Source organism: Rattus rattus, chromosome 1 (assembly GCF_011064425.1).
Source record: "Rattus rattus isolate New Zealand chromosome 1, Rrattus_CSIRO_v1, whole genome shotgun sequence".
NCBI classification, from domain to species: domain Eukaryota; kingdom Metazoa; phylum Chordata; class Mammalia; order Rodentia; family Muridae; genus Rattus; species Rattus rattus.
This window is the reverse complement of record NC_046154.1, coordinates 96,159,276-96,177,821: the sequence shown is the minus strand read 5'-3', so window position 1 is coordinate 96,177,821 and position 18,546 is coordinate 96,159,276. Positions and strand designations below refer to the sequence as shown.

Sequence of the window (18,546 nt, the reverse complement as noted above, 5' to 3'; positions counted from 1 at the left end):
GCATTATCCCACTCTCTCCAACCACCAACTAGCTGAGTGACATTTCACCCTTACTGCCAAGGAACCAGAAGCACGTCCTCCCATCCTTCTAATATTAACCTTTGTACCTACAACATGCTAGACGTATTTTACAGGCTTTGGGGGTACACCATGGGCAAAACAAAATGCATGCCTTTGTGTAGCTTCAGCCTGGGGGTTAGTAAAGGAAGAGAAGACACGCATACTAAACACACACATTGTGTAGTAATCAGAAGGTGATAAATATTATGAGAAAAGTGGAGCTCGATAACCGTATCCGAAGAAGCTGTTACGTTAAGTCGGGTAGGCAGGGTAGAGTTCAAGAAGGCGACATTTGAGCAAAGATTAGAAGGGTCCAAATGCAAAGGAAAGTAGCACTTGGGATGAGACTGAGGGCAACTTCCTAATACCCACCAACAATTACCCCTCAACAGGGACAGCAAAACGAAGGAGTGAAAGGCGTGACACAACTAGGCCTCCTTAAATCCGCCTTTCTGTACATGTGGGAGGTCCAGAGGCTAGTGAGAGAACGCAAGACTCGCAAGCAAGCAGTCCATTGCTGGAGCCTGTCTCAGAATCAGGAACTGGCATTACACACGCTCGACCGGCAACGCGCGCCCCATTTGGGCGGGCCTTAGACAATCCTTCCACTAAGGCTCCGCCCTCTCCACCGCCCTCTCATAGCTCCGCTGCTACTAAGCTCTGGGTCTCCACGTAGCCGTTCCCCGGCTACGGGTTGCGCAACTCGCGCCGCTAGGCGGAGCCTGGATGTAGGCGGAGCGAATGCAAGCCGGCGGACCCGACTAGGCCAGCGCGAGCGCCGCTGCTTGCGAAGTGCGCCTGCGCACGCCGGCGACGCGCCGCCGATATTCCAGCACCACCCATCGCCCCGCCTCCAATTCCCGGGCGGAGTTCCTGTTCACGCCTGCGCATTGAGTCGCCGCACCCTGCGCCTGCTCAGATCGCCCGAGTCTGGCCCCATCCTCCGGGTTTTTTCTGGTGGGGGAGGGGGCACGTCTCGGCGAGTCACGGTGATGGCGGCCACCATCCTGTGGTGAGGTAGCGGATTCTCTGCGTCTCTCCGGGAGTCCCTCGCGCCTCCTGCGGGCCCGGTGGCTGGCGCGTGAGGAAGCACCGCGGGTTGAGCTTGCGGGGAAAGGCGCGGAAGCGGCGGCGCGGCCCGGGGACGCGGGGCCCGGGGTGAGCGCGACTCCGGGCGAATGTGACAAGCCCCCACCCCCACCGCCTTCCTCCCGAGAGCGCGAGGATCGCGGCCACCCCGGGGCGGCCAGGCCCCGGCTTAGGCACCATGCAGGTCACCCTGAAGACCCTTCAGCAGCAGACCTTCAAGATCGACATCGACCCGGAGGAGACGGTATGCGCCGCAGGGTTAGGGGAGCGCGGGCCTGGGTCGGGGCGACGCGGGAGGGCCCCAGAGGGGCGTCAGGTCACTGCGGGCTTTGTGGGCCGACAACGAGGAAGGCCTGGGGGCAGATGGCGTGGAGCAGCACCGGCCCGCGCGGGCACTGGAGGCCGCGGCCCGGAGCGCGTGGTCGTGGGGACGGAGGGGGAGGGGAGGCCTGGCGGCCTGGGCGCTGGAGCCTGGCCTGAAGTGCACAGGTGGGGGAGGGAGACCCAGGCGTCGCCACCACCCTCCTACGACCTGGCTAGGTGCGGAGGTCTAGGGTCCGGTTACCCAAGACGATGGGCCTTAAATGCGCTTAGTTTTGTCTGCAGCCAGGAGAGACGGTGGGGGAGAAATAATTTTTTTGCCTCCCAGAAGGAACCCTTTTATTTGTGTCTATTTTGGATAGTTTTTACGATCCTTCCCTCGCAGCCACCGAACCCACACCCACAGGTGGATTACGCTCAGAGGCCACGTTGGTGGTGAAGAATTTTGCATTAGAAACCTTCAGATCCGGATTTAAATGAGTTCTCTCCGTCGTCTTGGGAACCTGAACGCCGCTCGGACTCCCAGAATAGTAGTATTTGAAGGGAGGGAAAAAAAATATAAAACTTGATGATCTACAGTTAAAGCCGACTTCACTTAACGAGTTCACGTGATGAATTCTAATGCTGTGGTCTCCGGCTTTGCCTGTAAAAAGGTCTACTATATTAACTTTAATACAACTTTATGTCAGGAATCTAAAAAATGCCATGTGTGTTAATTTCCTCACGTGGAATTGTGACACTATGTTAAGATTGTCGTAAGCCAGCAATTACCGCGTATTTGTGGTGTTTTTTTTTTTCTTAATTTTTTTTATGACTGATTGAATTTGTGATTGAATTTTGGCTGAAGAACCAGGACGTGGTGTTAATTAAATAGACCTGAGACTGGAATTCTATTTGTGGCTCTATTACTCCTTTACTACGATGTGGACAAATTACCCTGTTTGATTTTGTGAAATGGGAACAGTACCATCTGAGATGGTGAGGATTAAATGGCATTTGGTTGGTTCCTAAATGAGGCCTACTATTTAATCAATATAAGTTTGTGTGAAGACAAGGTGTTCTGTTTTATCTATCTTGTCTACTAAAGTCTCCTTCAGTCTTTAATAAGAAGCCAAAAATTCCTGACCTTTTTGAAATTGTGTGGCACAAAATGATTTTCTAAGAAGTTAGTTACTTTCCAGACATCTGCGATAATTCTTAAAGATATAGAAAAAAAATTATTTGAGAACTCTGCAGTCTTCTCAGAAGCAGTTGTTAACACTTGGTGGGCAGAAGCCCAGTAAATTGAGTTCCTTTTTTCCTTCCTTCCTTCCTTCCTTCCTTCCTCCTTCCTCCTTCCTCCTTCCTCCCTCCTCCCTCCTCCTTCCTCCCATCTTCCTTCCTTCCTTTAGGTTTTTGAGACAGGGTTTCTCTGTGTATCCCTGGCTGTCCCGGAACTCAACTCTAGTCCTGGCTGGCCTCAAACTCAGAGGTCAGTCTGCCTCTGCCTCCTGAGTATGATTAAGGGAATATGCCACCATTTTCTTTTACTACTTAAGATAGTTCAGAATAGTACACTGAAAGATGATAGTGCAGGCCTGGGTGTCAGACACGTGTGAGAGCCTGAGCTCATCTCCAGCACCTTGAGAAGGAATAGCACAGTCATCTCTTTAGTGATGGTATGCAAAATATGTAAAATGCCTCCTTGGCATTTGGCCCCTTGCAGGTGGTAAATGCTGAGATAAATCATGGTAAGTTTTGGGCTTATAATATGAACTTATCCCAGAACCACTAAAACACAGAGAAACATGTTTTGCTTTATTTCTTTAATATGTGAATGTGTTGGAGTTGTATAGTAACTTCACACTACTGAAATATGTACATATGTATATATCTGTATAAACTGTGCTTCACTTTAGGCCCTCTACATGTCTGTTATTATCTTTGAGCCAAGGCTTCCTGACTTCCCTTATTGTTTACAAGTTTATTTATGGGAATGTAATATTTTATATTTTTAGAAATACATGTTTGGTAAAATGTTAGTGACTTCCTCAACTTTTGTTATTAGAACAAATGTAATTTGTTGCTATTAATGTAATATAAAAACCAGTAAGTATTGTGAAATATTTTGATTTCCTATTCCATAACTCCTTTTTCATTTTGCTAGGGATCCAGTACAAGGACTTTGGGCTTTATGCACACATAGACAAGCTTTGTGCCAGTATTCACCCCTTTATTTACATCTATTGGGAGTTTTTAGTGTATAAACACACACATATATCTTCTCTCTCTCTCTCTTTTTCATTCATTCATTCGAGACAAGTTTTTACTGTGTAGTCCTACTGGCCTGGAATTCACAGAAAAGCACCTCTGTCTCCCCCTGTTCTGAGGTTAAAGCTGTGGCCACTTCCCGGTAGAGTTTAGGTTAATTGGTAATTTTCTGATGGAGTGCTTTAGAATTCCAGTAAAAATAAAAATAGATAACATGAGATACTTTGTTTCTAATTTGTTATAAAAAGTAACCAGGGATTTCAGACGATCAGTTGGGGGATTTGTAAGTGAATCAGCAGATAAAAGTTCATGTCACCAAGCTTTGATGACTTAGATTCAGTCCTCTGGACCTACATTGTAGGAGAGAACTGAGTCCAAAAGGTTGTCTTCTGACTCATTCATTGGTTTGAGCACTGTGTACTTGGGGACCCCGACTCCCATGAATGAATAAATAAATGAGTGACTATGTTTTAAAGTAGATTTAAAATTAGGATTTTAGGAATGCCTGCCATTTACAAACTTAGTCTTTGGAAACTTATATTTTGTGGTTTCAGGTTTACCTTTAACTAGTTTTTACTTAGAAAGGACTGAGGAAGTGAAATGACTTAAGCTACTTTGTGTAGAAACTCTTAGGAGCTTGAGGCACACATGAGCACAGTGAGAAAGGATTGAGAGCTAAGGTCAGCTCTACAGTGATTCATTGCTGGACCTGCTGGGGGCTGAGGTAGCTCTGCTGGTGGTGCTGAACACAGGGGCATGGCAGCAATGGTTTGGGTTTCTGGGAGCTTTTTCACCTAGTTGAGGCTCAGTGGCTAAAGGGCAAGGGGCATGTTTGGTTTGCTCTTGGTTTTGGCTCTTGCTTTTTAAAATGGCAAGATTTAAAAATTAAAACAGTATTTTATAAGATTATGTCTTGTGCTTGGGTGTCTTTGTCTTTCTCATACTTGCCACTTATGTGTAGTGCCCTGGAGGCCAGAAGAGGGCATTAGACCCCCTGGACTGCCTTAAGGACGTTTGTTAGTTGCCAAGTGGGTGCTGGGATTTGACCCTCTGCAAGAGCAGCAAATGCTCCTAACCCCTGAGCCATCTCTGAGTACTATTTTGTGCCATTTACTTGGACATTACCTTACAGTGTCTTCTCTTTTACCTATTACAAAGGCTCTAAGTTTTAAACGTTAAAAAACAAAATGAAAACTCTTGCAAGTGAGAAGAGAGGTTTTTAGACATTTGCTTCATTTTTATAGTGTTGTAAGTAGATTGTTACTGTAAAAATGATAAATATAAGCAGCTTATATCACATGCTAGTGAATTTTGAAATATCTAATGTAAATTTTTGTTATATTTTTGATGTGGTGGTTTTGTTTTTTAAGGGTCTGTAGTAACTGTATAGACCACACGGGCTTGACCTCAGCTTATGGGTTGTGACCCTCTTTTGGGGTGGTGGTGGTGGGGGTCAAACAACCCTTTCACAATTGTTGTATATCAGATATCCTGCTTATCAGATATTTACACTACAATTCATAACAGTGGCATAATTATAGTTATAACATAGTAACTGTAATAATTGTAATAATTGTATGGGTTTGGAGTAACTACAATATAAGGAACTGTACTATTAAAGGGTCAAAGTATTAGGAAGTTTGAAAACCACTGCTTTAAAGTCTTACAGTTTGGTGTCAGTAAACATTTAGCAGGCGACAGAACAGCTTTTAATCCAAGTTCCTGAGTTCATTCAAAGGTCTTGCTGTTTATTAAAACTGCTAAAAAGAGGGGCTGGAAAGAGGACTCGGGTGAAGAGCACTGGCTGTTCTTCCAAAGGACCCAGACTCAATACTAAGCACCCACATGGCAGCTCAGAACTGTCTATAACTCCAGTTCCAGAGGTTCCAACACCCTCACAGACATACATGCAGGCTAAATACCTAAATGCATATTTTTTTTTTTTTAAAAAAGCAAACCTGTTAAGATCAGGCAGATTAAAGAAAAACACTTAATGGTAAGTACTTGTGTAGAAACTGAAATAGGGTGAGATGGTGTGGTGGGCCTTTACTGGATGGCACTTTAGAGGCCAGGAAGTTCGTTCTAGAGAGTACAGCTGAGGTCTTGAACATACAGCACAAAGCAAGGTAAGGAATTTTTTCTGTGGGGAACCTTTACAGTATGTACAGACCTTAGGATTTTAATAATGTGTTTGGGTAATCTGTAAGGCCAGTGTTTCTGGGGTAATGTGAGGAGCTTAGAGTTAGACAGGGCTCAGGGCATGTAGACTGTTAAAGGGTAGAGTTTTTCAAAGATAGATGAGAAGCCTTTATTATTTATGGTTCCCCCCCCTCCCCAGCCCATGTTCTTTCAACTCTGTAGTTTTGGCTGGCCTCAAACCTATGGTAGTCCTATTCTACCTGAATTCTGGGATAAAGGCCATGAGCCACCTGCCTAACTTACGATCTTTTAACTAAAGGGTACTTGATCTTGATTTGGGAGAATGGACAAGAAAGAAGGCCAGGGAGGTTAGCTAGGGCTTATGCAATAATTTTTTGCAAAAGTAGAATCATGTTTTTTTTTTTTTTTTTTTTTTTTTTTGGTTGGGTTAGCCTTGTTAATTTGATAATGTAAATTTGTGAATACTTGTATTCTTCCCAAGGATGTGAAAGGCTGAAAACAGAATTGGGGGTTGGAGTGGGAACATTGCTATTTGTTGAGTCTGGATTACAGAGATTACATGGGGATGTGAAAATAGCGAATATACTCCTTACTTTAATTCATGTGAGTGGATCTAAGGTCTGTCAGTCTTTCAGGGCCTGGTCTTTGAGAAAACTGAGCAGTATGGTTAAGGTATACTTGGTAAGTCGTTTGCCTTCTGTGCTTTGGTGTTGGGAGCTGTGGTTGAGACCTTGCAAGTAGTAGTGGCATGAAGCTTGGGATAGGATCCTGGGGTGCTCTGATGTGCGCAGGAGCAGAGGTCAGTCAGTAGCGATCTTGGAGACAGGGATAATCTAAGAAGAGTTTCAAGGAAAGAAAGGGGGTCAGAAATGAAAAGGATTAAAAACAGGCCTGATAGTTTGGGCAGCTTTTAGGTCATCATTGACCCTATGAGTAGTATCCTAGTAGAAATGGAGCCAGACACTGGATTGAAATGAATGGGCATGTGCGGAAGTAGAATAGTAGCTATGGGTAGATAGTGTTTATCTTTTTTTCTTATTTGTGGTTTTAAAAATAAGTTGAGCAGAGTACTTCTCAGCCTCATAACCTTGGAGGATTCATTATTTTAAAAGGAATATCATATTGCTAAAAACTGATTAATGCATGTCTTAAGAAGAGGGAAAGAAAAGTAAATGGCCTTAGTTTCATTATCTGTGAAAGATGGTCTTGCCTGTATCTTTCCTTTTATTCTTTCTGTCGTGTACTAGTGGTCTTTATTCTGTCTCAGCCTCAGTTCCTTTATTAGAAGTTAGCTCTTGGTATTACTGCTAACTGCCTCTGTCCTCCACTCAAGTGTATTAGTTACTTTCTGCAGCTGTGACAAGACACTCGTGACCAAGAGCAGCTTATGGAAGAAAGTGTATTTTGCTTATGGTTCTAGAGGGAGAATTCATAGTGGCCACGGAGACAGCAGCAAAAGGTCAGAGCAGGAAAATGAAAGACCACAGTTTATGCATACACTTGCAGGAAGCTAAGAGCGAACTGCAACTGTAGTGAGGCTATAAACTTTTTGTTTTGTTGTGAGACTGGAGTTCTCTGTATAACAGCCCTAGCTGTCCTGAAGCTCCCTTTATAGACCAGGTTGGCCTCTAACTCAGAGATTAACCTGCCTCTACCTCGCCTAACAAGTGCTGGGGTTAGAGATATGTGCCATCAAGACTGGTGAGGCTCTAAACTATTTTTAAAGGTTTATTTATTTATCTTATGCATATGACCACACTGTTGCTCTGAGGGCATCAGATCCCATTACAGGTGGTTGTGAGCCACCATGTGGTTTCTGGGAATTGAACTCAGGACCTTTGGAAGAGCAGTCAGTGCTCCTAACCACTCCAGCCCAAGGCTATAAACTCTTATAGGCATCCCATATGTACTTCCTCAAGGTTCTACTTCTTAAAGGTTCTATAACCTCCACAAACTGCCACCAACTAGGGTCCAAGTGTTCAAACATGTGAGCCAATCGGACATTTCTCATTTAAAACACCACACTTAGTAATGTTTTTAGCTTTGCACTCTTTTCTATTTCTGATTCCAACTCTATTGGGATTTTTTGTAAGGAATTTGATAACAATTTTCATTAGCTGTCATTTCTTGTCACTTCTCCATTTACCTCCCGAAAGTAGTAGGGTTGGCATTTATACTCACATGTTTGGAAGACTCAGCATAGCATACCTGAAGCCAGACTGCCTGAGTCAGTCCTGCCCAAATAGCTGATTTGTGACCTTGGGCAGGTTACCCAGCCAGGGCTGTGTCTTCATCACAGTGGGGAAAGTGTTACTAGATAGCCTTTTTGAAGACTTGAAGATTCTGTGAGTATGAAATAATACACACATAGATTTTGCTGTCAACAGTGCTTGACAGCATGGTCCCTCTCCTACACCATTGTTCTCAATTGGGAATCCCTGGAAGCTGTAAAATCATCTTGATTTCTGCTTGGACTCCTTTCTCCTTGTAGTCAGGGAAATACTTAGTTGCATGGAATTGTCTCAGACTCATGTCTCCATTATGTATGCACCATGTAAGACTGGTCCCTGCATTTTTTTACTCTACCTATCTCCTGTCTTCTGACAGGGTGATATAGCCTACCTATCTGTATTACTACCTACCTGTATCAGTCACCTCATGTGGCTGTGACTAAACACATCCACGTCAGTAATGTAAGAGAGCACTGATACTTCCTTCATGGTTTCAGAGGGCTCATCCCACAGTTGCTTGGCCTCATGGACTTGGGTAGAACATCATGGCAGCTGGAGCTAGTGAGGAGGAAGCTGTCTACCTCATGGAATCAGAAAGCAGAGAATAGAAATTATGGGTTAGACTTTAAAAGGAATGCCCCCACTGTCTTACTTCCTCCCTGACAGTTTCCAGAGTCTCCCCAAATAGTGCTACTAGTAGCAGGCTGATTTTAACACATGAACCTGCGGGGAACATTTTATATTTGTCCCCAGAACGTCTTTGGTTTCCAGTTTTAGAGTATGCAAATGATTGTCCACATATTAATAAAACTGAGCTCTGCTTTTGTTTCTTGGTTCTACCTGACAGCAAAACTTGAACAGTGGTTTTGTTTCACTCTTCTGTGTCTTGCTCTCTTCCACGTGCTCTAAACAGTGTTACTAGAGAAGTGACCCTGCTCTTCACGTGTATGTCCACTCCTCTTTTGTCCTCGAGGTCAGTGTTTTTAAAAAACCAGGTAATTTGGTGCATAAAAGTATATGGTGAATTTTGAAGGAAATTGTGCTGTTTTCAATCCACCCCCCCCCCCCATAGGTAAGGTATGAAATTTTTAAAGAAATTTGCTAAACTTAAATGTGCTGTAACAGTGAATCCTGCCAAGTGAGGCTGTGCCATCTGTCCTTCTAAATACCTGGGCAGTGAAGCCAGTCTCACTTCTGAATGAATTCTGTGAACTCTTTACACAGCACATAAGCTCATTCAGCCAGTGGAGGGAGATCTGCTGCAGGTGACTGTCTGTGATCAGATCTTAGATGCTCAACACTGAGTAAGACAGATTATTTCTCATCTCCTGCTTTGGTTGATTAAGCAGGTGGGTTCCCCATCTCACACAATAAAGTGGGTTATTGTTATTCTTCTAGAAACTTTAAAAGCTCTAGATAGTGTGGGATTTACCTTACACACACACAACACTTCCATTTCTATCTGCTTTGATTGTGTTAAGATTGTAACATCTGGAATGCATTTTAAAAGCAATTAAATTGATGTGTGTAAGTTGACTTAGGAACATTTTACATAGTTTTTTAGTTTCTGTGAGAAAAATAATAGATTGCTGATTTAAACTAATACCCTTTGGATAATAACTCCAATGAAGATTGCCTTTTAAAATAATTACCTTTATTTATTTGTCTACAAATACAGAGCTGTCAGGAGGCAGTGTTGAAAAATTGGTTCTTTTCTAGTTTGGCCTCCTGGCTCCTGGGGATGAAGCTTTAGGTTGCCCTCCTTGGTAGCAGAACCTGAGGATTGATTACTTTTGTTTACTGTATCTTTTCACTTGAGTTTAGTGGTGCGATTCTCCTGATTTCATTGCGCAGTTGGTAGACATCTCCCCACGACCACCCCACACACCAGTTTCTTTGTGTAGCCCTAGCTGTTCTAGAACTCAGTCTGTAGACCATGCTGGTCTCAAACTCAGAGATCCAGCTGCCTCTGCCTCCCAAGTACTGGGATTAAGGTTGTGCACTGCCACTGTCCAGCAGTAAAAAACCTTATAATCAATTTTGTCTCTATAATTATCCAGAATCTGCTTTAGAAGAGAAATTTAGAAAATGCTCCTTAGTGCCTATGTCAGACTTTTCAGGTGCCAGGGATACTACCCAAAGAAATTTGGGTAAATCTGAAGTCCTTTGTAAACATATTTGAGTTTGGAATTTTTTTCTGTGTATTGTGTGTGCCTTGGACAGCACGAGCATGCCATGGTGTGTATTGGAGATCAGTGGATAACTTACTCTCCCCTCTTTATGAGTTTCTGAGATCTAACCAAGTCCTTGGGGTGCAGGACCACTGCACTGACTTGCTGAGCCATCACCTTGCTGTCCCAGGCAGGTCCCCTTCTGTGTGTAGATGTAGTTCACTCTGGTTAGCTGGCCTGTGAGTACTGGTGTGCGTGTGTGCAGTTTCCTTTCTCCTTTTCACAGATGTGCTGGGATAGCAGGAAGGTGCCACCATGTATAATTGGCTATGTGCATTCCAGGAATCCAAATTCACGCCGTCAGGTTTGAGTTCAGGTTTACTGTGCTTGCTTGTGCTTTTACTCTTTGAGCCATCTTCCCAGCCTGCTGTTTTAATTTTTATTTTAGATTATACAATGGTAGTTGTCCCCTTTGCCTACTTTCTCTTTTTTTTTTTCTTTTCTTTTTCTTCTTTTCTTTTTTCTTTTTTTTCGGAGCTGGGGACCGAACCCAGGGTCTTGCGCTTGCTAGGCAAGTGCTCTACCACTGGGCTAAATCCCCAACCCCTACTTTCTCTTTTTTAATTAAAAATGCAATTTTCTTGTATATTGCTAATAAGTGTTGATGAGTGATAAAAACATTTTATTTCAAACTCTAGTTTTCCCTTTACTTGGTTAAGTAGCCTAGGCTTGTTATAGTAAAGTGGAAACTTTGTCTTTAGTTGAGTAACCTCTTTAGACTCTGCCTTACTAGATTTGTTTTCAAAAATGAATTGTTCAGCCACTAGGGCTTTTTCCTTTCTTGATTTTGTAAATATGTCATTCATTCACTGACTAATACTGCACAGTATTCAAATGAATATTTGTGCAATAATTACTATCCCAGCTTGATGAGTGTTTTAAGTTTGTTTTCAGGTTTTAGTGTTAAAAATGGGTATGCCTGCCTCGGAAAGACAATGGGGGTATCTGATTTGAGTTGAATTACTGGCTTATTACATACTGCTTTTAAACTATCTGTATCAGTAAATTGTTAATCGTAAGTGTTAACAGTGTCTCCCTCAAATGGCTAACCCCTTGGTGCTTGCAATTGACTAGAAACTTCTTTCCCTACCCCAGACAAATTTCTCCTGGGCTGCTTGGGTGTCTCTAGGATGTGGTGACTGGCATCCAGCTACCACATCTCATGGAGGTGTAATGTAGGTGAGAAGTAATTGCATCTATCTTGTTCTATCAGACAGTTCCAGAGCACTCCCTAACCCTAAATAAAAACCTTCCATGCATACATTTCACATTACTCCTGTACTGTAAATCTTTTCTAGGTTACTTGAATACCCAGTATAATGTGAATGTTATGTATGTAGTGGGAAGACTTTCTCTGAGACTAGAAACAAATATTTCAGTTGTTGAGTCTTTTGATGTGCAGCCTGCAGGTGTAAATGGCTGCCATATTTATTGTGACACTGGCTCTTCACTGGTGTCAACGTGGCAGGTTCACCACTACTTACCCAAATTATCTGTTCCTGTCATTTTACTGTTTTGCTGCAGGTGCAAGACTACATCATACTGCTTTTTTATTTCATTTGCATTTCTTTTTCCTGTTTGAGTTGTTACTCTGATTCTTTAGCCAAATGGTATAATATTTATGCCTAGAGCTCTCACTGTCAGACTCTTGATATTTTTTTAAAGATTTATTTATTTTAGTTATTTATTTATTTTAGTTGTATGAATAGTTGTACAAGTAGTTGTCACTGTCTTCAGACACAAGAGGGCATCAGATCTCATTACAGACGGTTGTGAGCCACCATGTGGTTGCTGGGAATTGAACTCAGGACCTCTGGAAGAGCAATCAGTGCTCTCAACCACTGAGCCATCTCTCCAGCCCTTGATATTTTTTTAATCACAGTTTTGATTTCTTTCAGGCATAAGTTGTAACAGTAAAAAATTGAGCCCCCTTTTTGGTCCTATGTACATATTTTTGTTGTAATTCACAAGGGTTTCTGCTTGTTTTCCTTTCATATACAAAATTAGAAGGTGGTTGTTTAGGCCTTTAAAGTACATTGCTCTAGGGGTTGGGGATTTAGCTCAGTGGTAGAGCACTTGCCTAACAAGCTCAAGGCCCTGGGTTTGGTCCTCAGCTCTGGGGAAAAAAAGAAAAAGAAAAAGAAAAAGTGAATCTAAAGTACATTGCTCTAAAGTTTTTAAAATGTTGTGTTTATGAGAAATAAAACTAGTTTCTTGGGCTAATGAGAAAACTCAATGGGTTAAGAGTTTGTCTTAGGGTTATCAGTGTTGTCACAGCTGTGATGAAACACCATGACAAAAAAGCATCGTGGGGAAGAAAGGGTTTGTTTATTTGGCTTACTTTACACCACTACTCATCTTTCAAGGAAATCAGGACAGGAACCTGGAGGCAGGAGCTGAACCAGACTCCATGGAGAAGTATAAGTATCCTTTAGTTTATTGCTCTCCATGACTTGCTCAGCCTGCTTTCTTAGAGAACCCAGAACTACCAGCCCAGCGATAGCACATCCCTCCCTAGTCAATCACTAATTAAGAAAATGGTGCCTACGGCCCAGTCTTAAGGAGGCATTTTCTCAGTTGAGGCTTCTTTGCCTTTGATGACTCTTAATGTCAAATTGATGTGAAACTAGCCAGCACAGTGCTTATAACAAAAGCATCAGGACCACCTTTGGCACCCCCATCACCCATGTAAACGTTTGCCAGGCAAGTACTGTAGCTTTCTGCGTTGACCCAGGAGGTGGAGAAGGGGAAATCTCTGGAACTAGCTGGCTAGACTAGCCACATCTTTAAACAACCCAACAACCCTGCTTCAATGTGTAAGGTAGACTCAGTGTCAACTTGTGGATTTCACACACTCATAATATACACATGAATATGCACAAATATTGAAAGTTTTTTTAAAAATTGTTTTTATTAGGTGACTATGCATGCTAATTTTGTCTTATTTTTTTCTCCCCAGTATTTTCTGTCAGGAATAAGATTCCTGCTTTGTTTTACCAATTTTTTTTCACATATTGCTGTATATTATTATTATATAACAAATATAATATATAATATAAAAATATATTCATTCAGCATGTGGTAGCTGATCACTCACTAGCTCAAAACACTATGTACTGTATTGTTTGTGTGACAGTGGATGCAACTCAAGAGAACAGTATTTAAATGAATTAAGTCAGTTTGAGAAATACCTATAGTACAGGCTTTCTCATTTGTGGTCTCTAAATTTGTTGAAGATGAATCATGTGTATATATGGCATAAAAGTAGAGGTGAAATTGTCTTTAAAAAAGACAGGAGGAGAGAGGTGTCCCAAAAGGGAGGCGATGAGGGAACAAGCCCTAAGCGTAGTCATTGTATGTCTGTATGGAGATGTCATGTAACAGCCTAGTGCCACGTGCAATGAATAATACATGCCAATAAGGACAAGGGAAAATTAGAGTAAAATTTCACACAAGAAGTAAGGAATGACTTACGTAGAGATTAATCAAAGTTGTTAAACTAGTTGTAGACTGAAAGACATGATGACCCACACTTAGGTTTTATATCACAGGAAAAGTATATTAATTGGCTAATGACTTTAATTTATATTATGAGTTTATTGATGTTGAGATGATTTTCTGAGTTTTTTTTAATGGTGGATTTTAGAACAGTGGGAAATAGTATACCGAGAGTTTTGTGATGTTGTGTTATATCAGAATAGCATTTAAGGAAGTGAATGTGACACAGGCAACTGAGAATGTTTCTAAAATGCACTAAAGCTTGAGTCATGGGGAACCACTTTGGGTTCCAGCTATCCCAGACTGAGTAGTGTGTAGTCATAGGGCAGACAATTTAATTAACCTTTGTACTTATAAAACTGAGTGGGTAAAATACCATTATCTTAGTGTTTTGAGTATTGCATTCGTGTAGGTATAGTTAAATGCTCCAATCTTCTTTATTTTGGAAAGAGCATCAATAAAATACAGTCTTGCTGTGTAGCCCAGGCTGGCCTGTGGCTCACTGTGATTGCATAATCCAGATCACCCTTGAGCAGGATTCCTTTGAGTGTTGACATTACAGGTGTCCACCTCTGCCCAGCTCCATGGCATCACTTCAATTCCACACAGAGGACCAGAGAGGTGGCTGAGCAGTAAAGAATCCTGGCTACTCTTCCAGAAGACTGGGATTAGATTCCCAGCATCCACTTGGTGGGTCACAACCATCTACAACTCCTGTCCCCTAAGGACTCTGGTGCCCTCTTCTGGCCTCTGCGAGTACTGCATGCACTTGGTGCAGGGACAATACATGCAGGGGAAGCACCCACCCGTGTGCATAAAAATAAATTGTGCAAAGAAACTATCTCTTTTTTCACAGAAAGGGCAGGACCACCAACCTAGACAGTTTCCAGAAGTATTCTAGAAAATTGAAGAGAATGAGATTTCCCCGTTGATCTTGTCCTTGATTTTTGTGACTTTAAAGTAATAGAGTTCCATGAAGACATGAGGGAGAGTCATGTCTGTCTTTTCAAGTCATAAGCCTCTATACTTTCTGGTTGGGTCAAGGAGTTGATTAGATTCATTTTCTAATTCTTTAAATGAGCCTTGTTACCATGTAGTTCTAGGAATTGGAATGCCATAGAGGTCATCCATTCCAGCCCTCCATTGTAGATGAGACTAATGGCGAGAGAGGCCCAGTCACTTGTTGAGAATCATTTAAGTGGCCCAGTGGCTCTTAGCTTGGGATGAACTTGGAATTACCTCGTGACGTGCTAAAAAAACACTGCTGGGTAAATGGCATTACATATCCTTGGTCTTCTGGTTGGTTATAAAGCATTATAATAAAATTGCTTTTAGTATTGATGTATTTTATTTTAGCTAAAGTATTTTATTTCTTAGAATGCTTAACTTAAAAGGCTTTTGTTTTCACCTGTACTTATATTTTGTTCTTGTATGTGTGTTTGTCATGGCATAGGGGCTTAGAAAACAACTTACAGAAGTCCTGGGGATTTCACTCAGGTCCTCAGATTTAGCTGCAAGTGCCTTTACTTACTGAGCCATTTTGCTAACCCCAGAAAGCTTTTGCTCTCTTGCTCTTGCTTACTCGAGTGCGCTCTCTTTAAAGCTCCACTATATACCTTACCGTGTAGAGCAGACTTGAGCTCTGCCTTAGGGTTTTTATTGCTGTGATGAACCGCCATGACCAAAAGCAAGTTGGGGAGGAAAGAGTTTCTTTGGCTTACACTTTGACATTGTAGTCTAGTTTTTTGGCGGGTGGGAGGGTGTCAAAGACAGGTTTCTCTGTGTAGCTTTTGCTGTCCTAGATCTCATTCTTTAGACCAGACTGGCCTTGAACTCAATAAAGTTCCAGCTGCTGCCACCACCACTAGGTATAATTTAGTGTCTTCCTGTCCCCAGCTAGCTGTTTCTGATAGGCTGCACTTAAGCCTCTGCAGAGCTCCTTTGATTGCTCTTTATAGCCAGTGTGTGTAAGGTAGCGCTTAGCCGTGCCCAGCAGCTTCTCACTTTCTAGTAGGGACTGGAGTCAGACTGTGTGCAAAGGCCTTGGTATAACCTGGTCTCTCCAGAAAAACTCATCAAAGGATATCAGGACAGGAACTCAAGCAGGGAGAAACTTGAAGGCAGGAGCTAATGCAAAGTCCACAGAGGCTTGCTACTTACTGGCTTTCTCCTTATAGAAACCAGGACTAACAGCCCAAGTAAGGCACCATCTGTAACAGGCTCTTTCACCCTTAAGGATCACTAAGAAAATCTTCTTTTCCTCATTTATTCATTTTATATCCCAATCGCAGCCCCCTCCTTCCACATCCCTGGTATCGCCCCACCCTGGCACACTGAGTCACTGTAGGACTAGGTGCATCCACTCCCACTGAAGCCAGACAGGGCCCTTCAGTTCTGGGAGCAGGATCCACAGGCAGCCAACAGATTCAGTAACATACTTTTCCCTGGTAGTTGGGGGTCCAACTGGGAGACCTCAGTTGAAGTCCCTCCTTTCAGATAACTCTGCCATATGTCAAGTTGACATAAAGCTTGCCAGCTCAAGCTCTAAAAGATCTACCGCCTCCAAGGTGCTGAGATAAAAGGCATATGCTACCATGCCAGGCAAGAATGCATTTCTATTTTGTTTTCTGTTTTTGTTTTTCAATATAAGGATTTTATTGTAATAGCCCCCATTACTACCACCACCCAGCTAGAAGACATTTCTTAATCTGAGTGATAAGCTCATAAGTTTTGTGAAATAAAAATCTTTAAGTTTTGAGATTTTTATTTTAAAATGATAAGTCAAAATATAAAATGTTTCGTTAGATGTTTGTGGTTCTAAAGGGTGAATCCAGGCCTCATGCGTCTTAGATCAATGCATGTGTAACAGTGCACAAGAAAGCTCAGACCAGGGGCATCTAATAATACAAGGAGGGTCTTTGAGGAAAATAGTGGGAAGATCAGATCTTCCGAGTACTTGAAGCACTAATTAAAAAACTAGAATTTTTATCTTGCATTCTGTTTTCAGTATATATTGTACTTTTTGTTTGTTTAGGCTTAATTTTCTTAATTACTTTAAACTTTTCCTATAGGTAAAGGCATTGAAAGAGAAGATTGAATCTGAGAAGGGGAAAGATGCCTTTCCGGTAGCAGGTCAGAAGTTAATTTATGCAGGTACGAATTCAATTCTGAGATTAATTGCCATGTCTTGCCTGTTTGACATTGTTTTAGTTTTAGAAATGTTATCTTAGAAAAGATAGTATTTTCAAATTGATTCTGTCAGAAACAAGATTGCATAGATAACAGTAGTGGAAATGGGTATTTAATTATGGTTTGATAATCAGTCTTCTCTTCACACATTTGGCTCCTGGTCCATGGAGTGATTTCCCTAGTCTGTGAGCATTGTGGCCGACTAGTGTGCCGTTCATAAACTGAGCATCATTATTTTTAATCTATTAATAACGTGTGTACTACTTCACTAATGTGCATGAAATTGTTCCTGTCAAAGAAAATCAGTATGTCTTTCTAAACTACCACAGCAGAAGAATGAAGGTTTGTTTTATTTCAGACATCAAAAGACCTTCATGGTAGTATTAAAAAAAAAAAAAGAATTAAGTACAAATTATATAGAGTACTTTGAAATTGATAATTAAAAGAGGCCCAAATAGAAAAGTACCCAAGAGTATGACTAGGAAATTGCAAATTTAATTGGCATCACTGATAACCCAGGAAAATAGACTTGATGGCCTCTTGCTGGGCATGGTGGTACATGCCTTTAATCCCAGCACTTTGGAGGCAGGTGGATCTTCTAAATGTGTCTAGCCTAAGCATGGCTTCCAAGAATCTTCCCCTTTCTTGTGTGTTGTGCTGTTTCCCTGAAAGGTTTTGTTTGCTCACTTGGCCTGTTTTGTATATAAGTATTTTGTTTTTATGATGTTGGAACAACTGCTTCATCACATGTTTAGTATTTCAGAATAAGAAGTTATTCATTCCTTCTTTCAGGAAAAAAAAACTTATTTCCCAAAGGGTGACTAGGCAATTGAAATGTTTAATTTTGGGCTGGAGAGATGATTCAGTGGCTAAGAGCACTGACTGCTCTTCCAGAGGTTGAGTTTAATTCCCAGCAACCACATGGTGGCTCACAACCATCTGTAATGGGATCTGATGCCCTCTTTTGGTGTGTCTGAAGATAGCTACAGTATATTTATACATAATAAATAAATAAATCTTTTTAACAAAGAAATGTTTAATTTCCTTTGTCTTTAATATCTCTTTTCAGGACTTCAAATTTCTTTGTCTAGTAAATCTTAGAGTTAGTTAATAAATTAAAAACAAAATCAATTTGTGTTTTATATACTAGAGATGTTAGACATCTTGTAAGACACCTGTGCTTTTAAAGTAGTACACGTCTGTTTATATTTACCTCACGTGGTTGTTAAAGTTTTCTTTAGGAGTTTTACTTGGTAGAAATGGTTACCACTAAAAAGAGTAGTTTCTTTGTAAGAAGAAGTCTTTAACTTTTTTTCTCCCTGAATTACTAGGCAAAATCCTCAGTGATGATACTGCTCTCAAAGAATATAAAATTGATGAGAAAAACTTTGTCGTGGTTATGGTGACAAAAGTAAGTTTCGTGCTACTTGTGTATTTTTATGCTTGTGAATCATCTCAAAAGCGGTGACCAAGTCCACATGGACACACACAGTTCATGCATTTCTGCACCCTGCACA

General features: G+C 41.6%; 1 protein-coding gene across 1 annotated transcript in view; it reads left to right on the top strand.

Moving 5' to 3' along the window:
* The first annotated feature begins 979 nt into the window (after positions 1–979).
* Positions 980–18,546, top strand: part of Rad23b (RAD23 homolog B, nucleotide excision repair protein) — a 38,178-nt gene continuing 20,611 nt past the window's right edge. Inside the window, exons 1-3 of the mRNA XM_032903892.1 lie at positions 980–1,393; positions 16,912–16,993; positions 18,361–18,440. Of these exons, the coding sequence (XP_032759783.1) occupies positions 1,328–1,393; positions 16,912–16,993; positions 18,361–18,440 (228 nt within the window). The 5' untranslated portion in view covers positions 980–1,327. The remainder of the gene's footprint in view (positions 1,394–16,911; positions 16,994–18,360; positions 18,441–18,546) is intronic.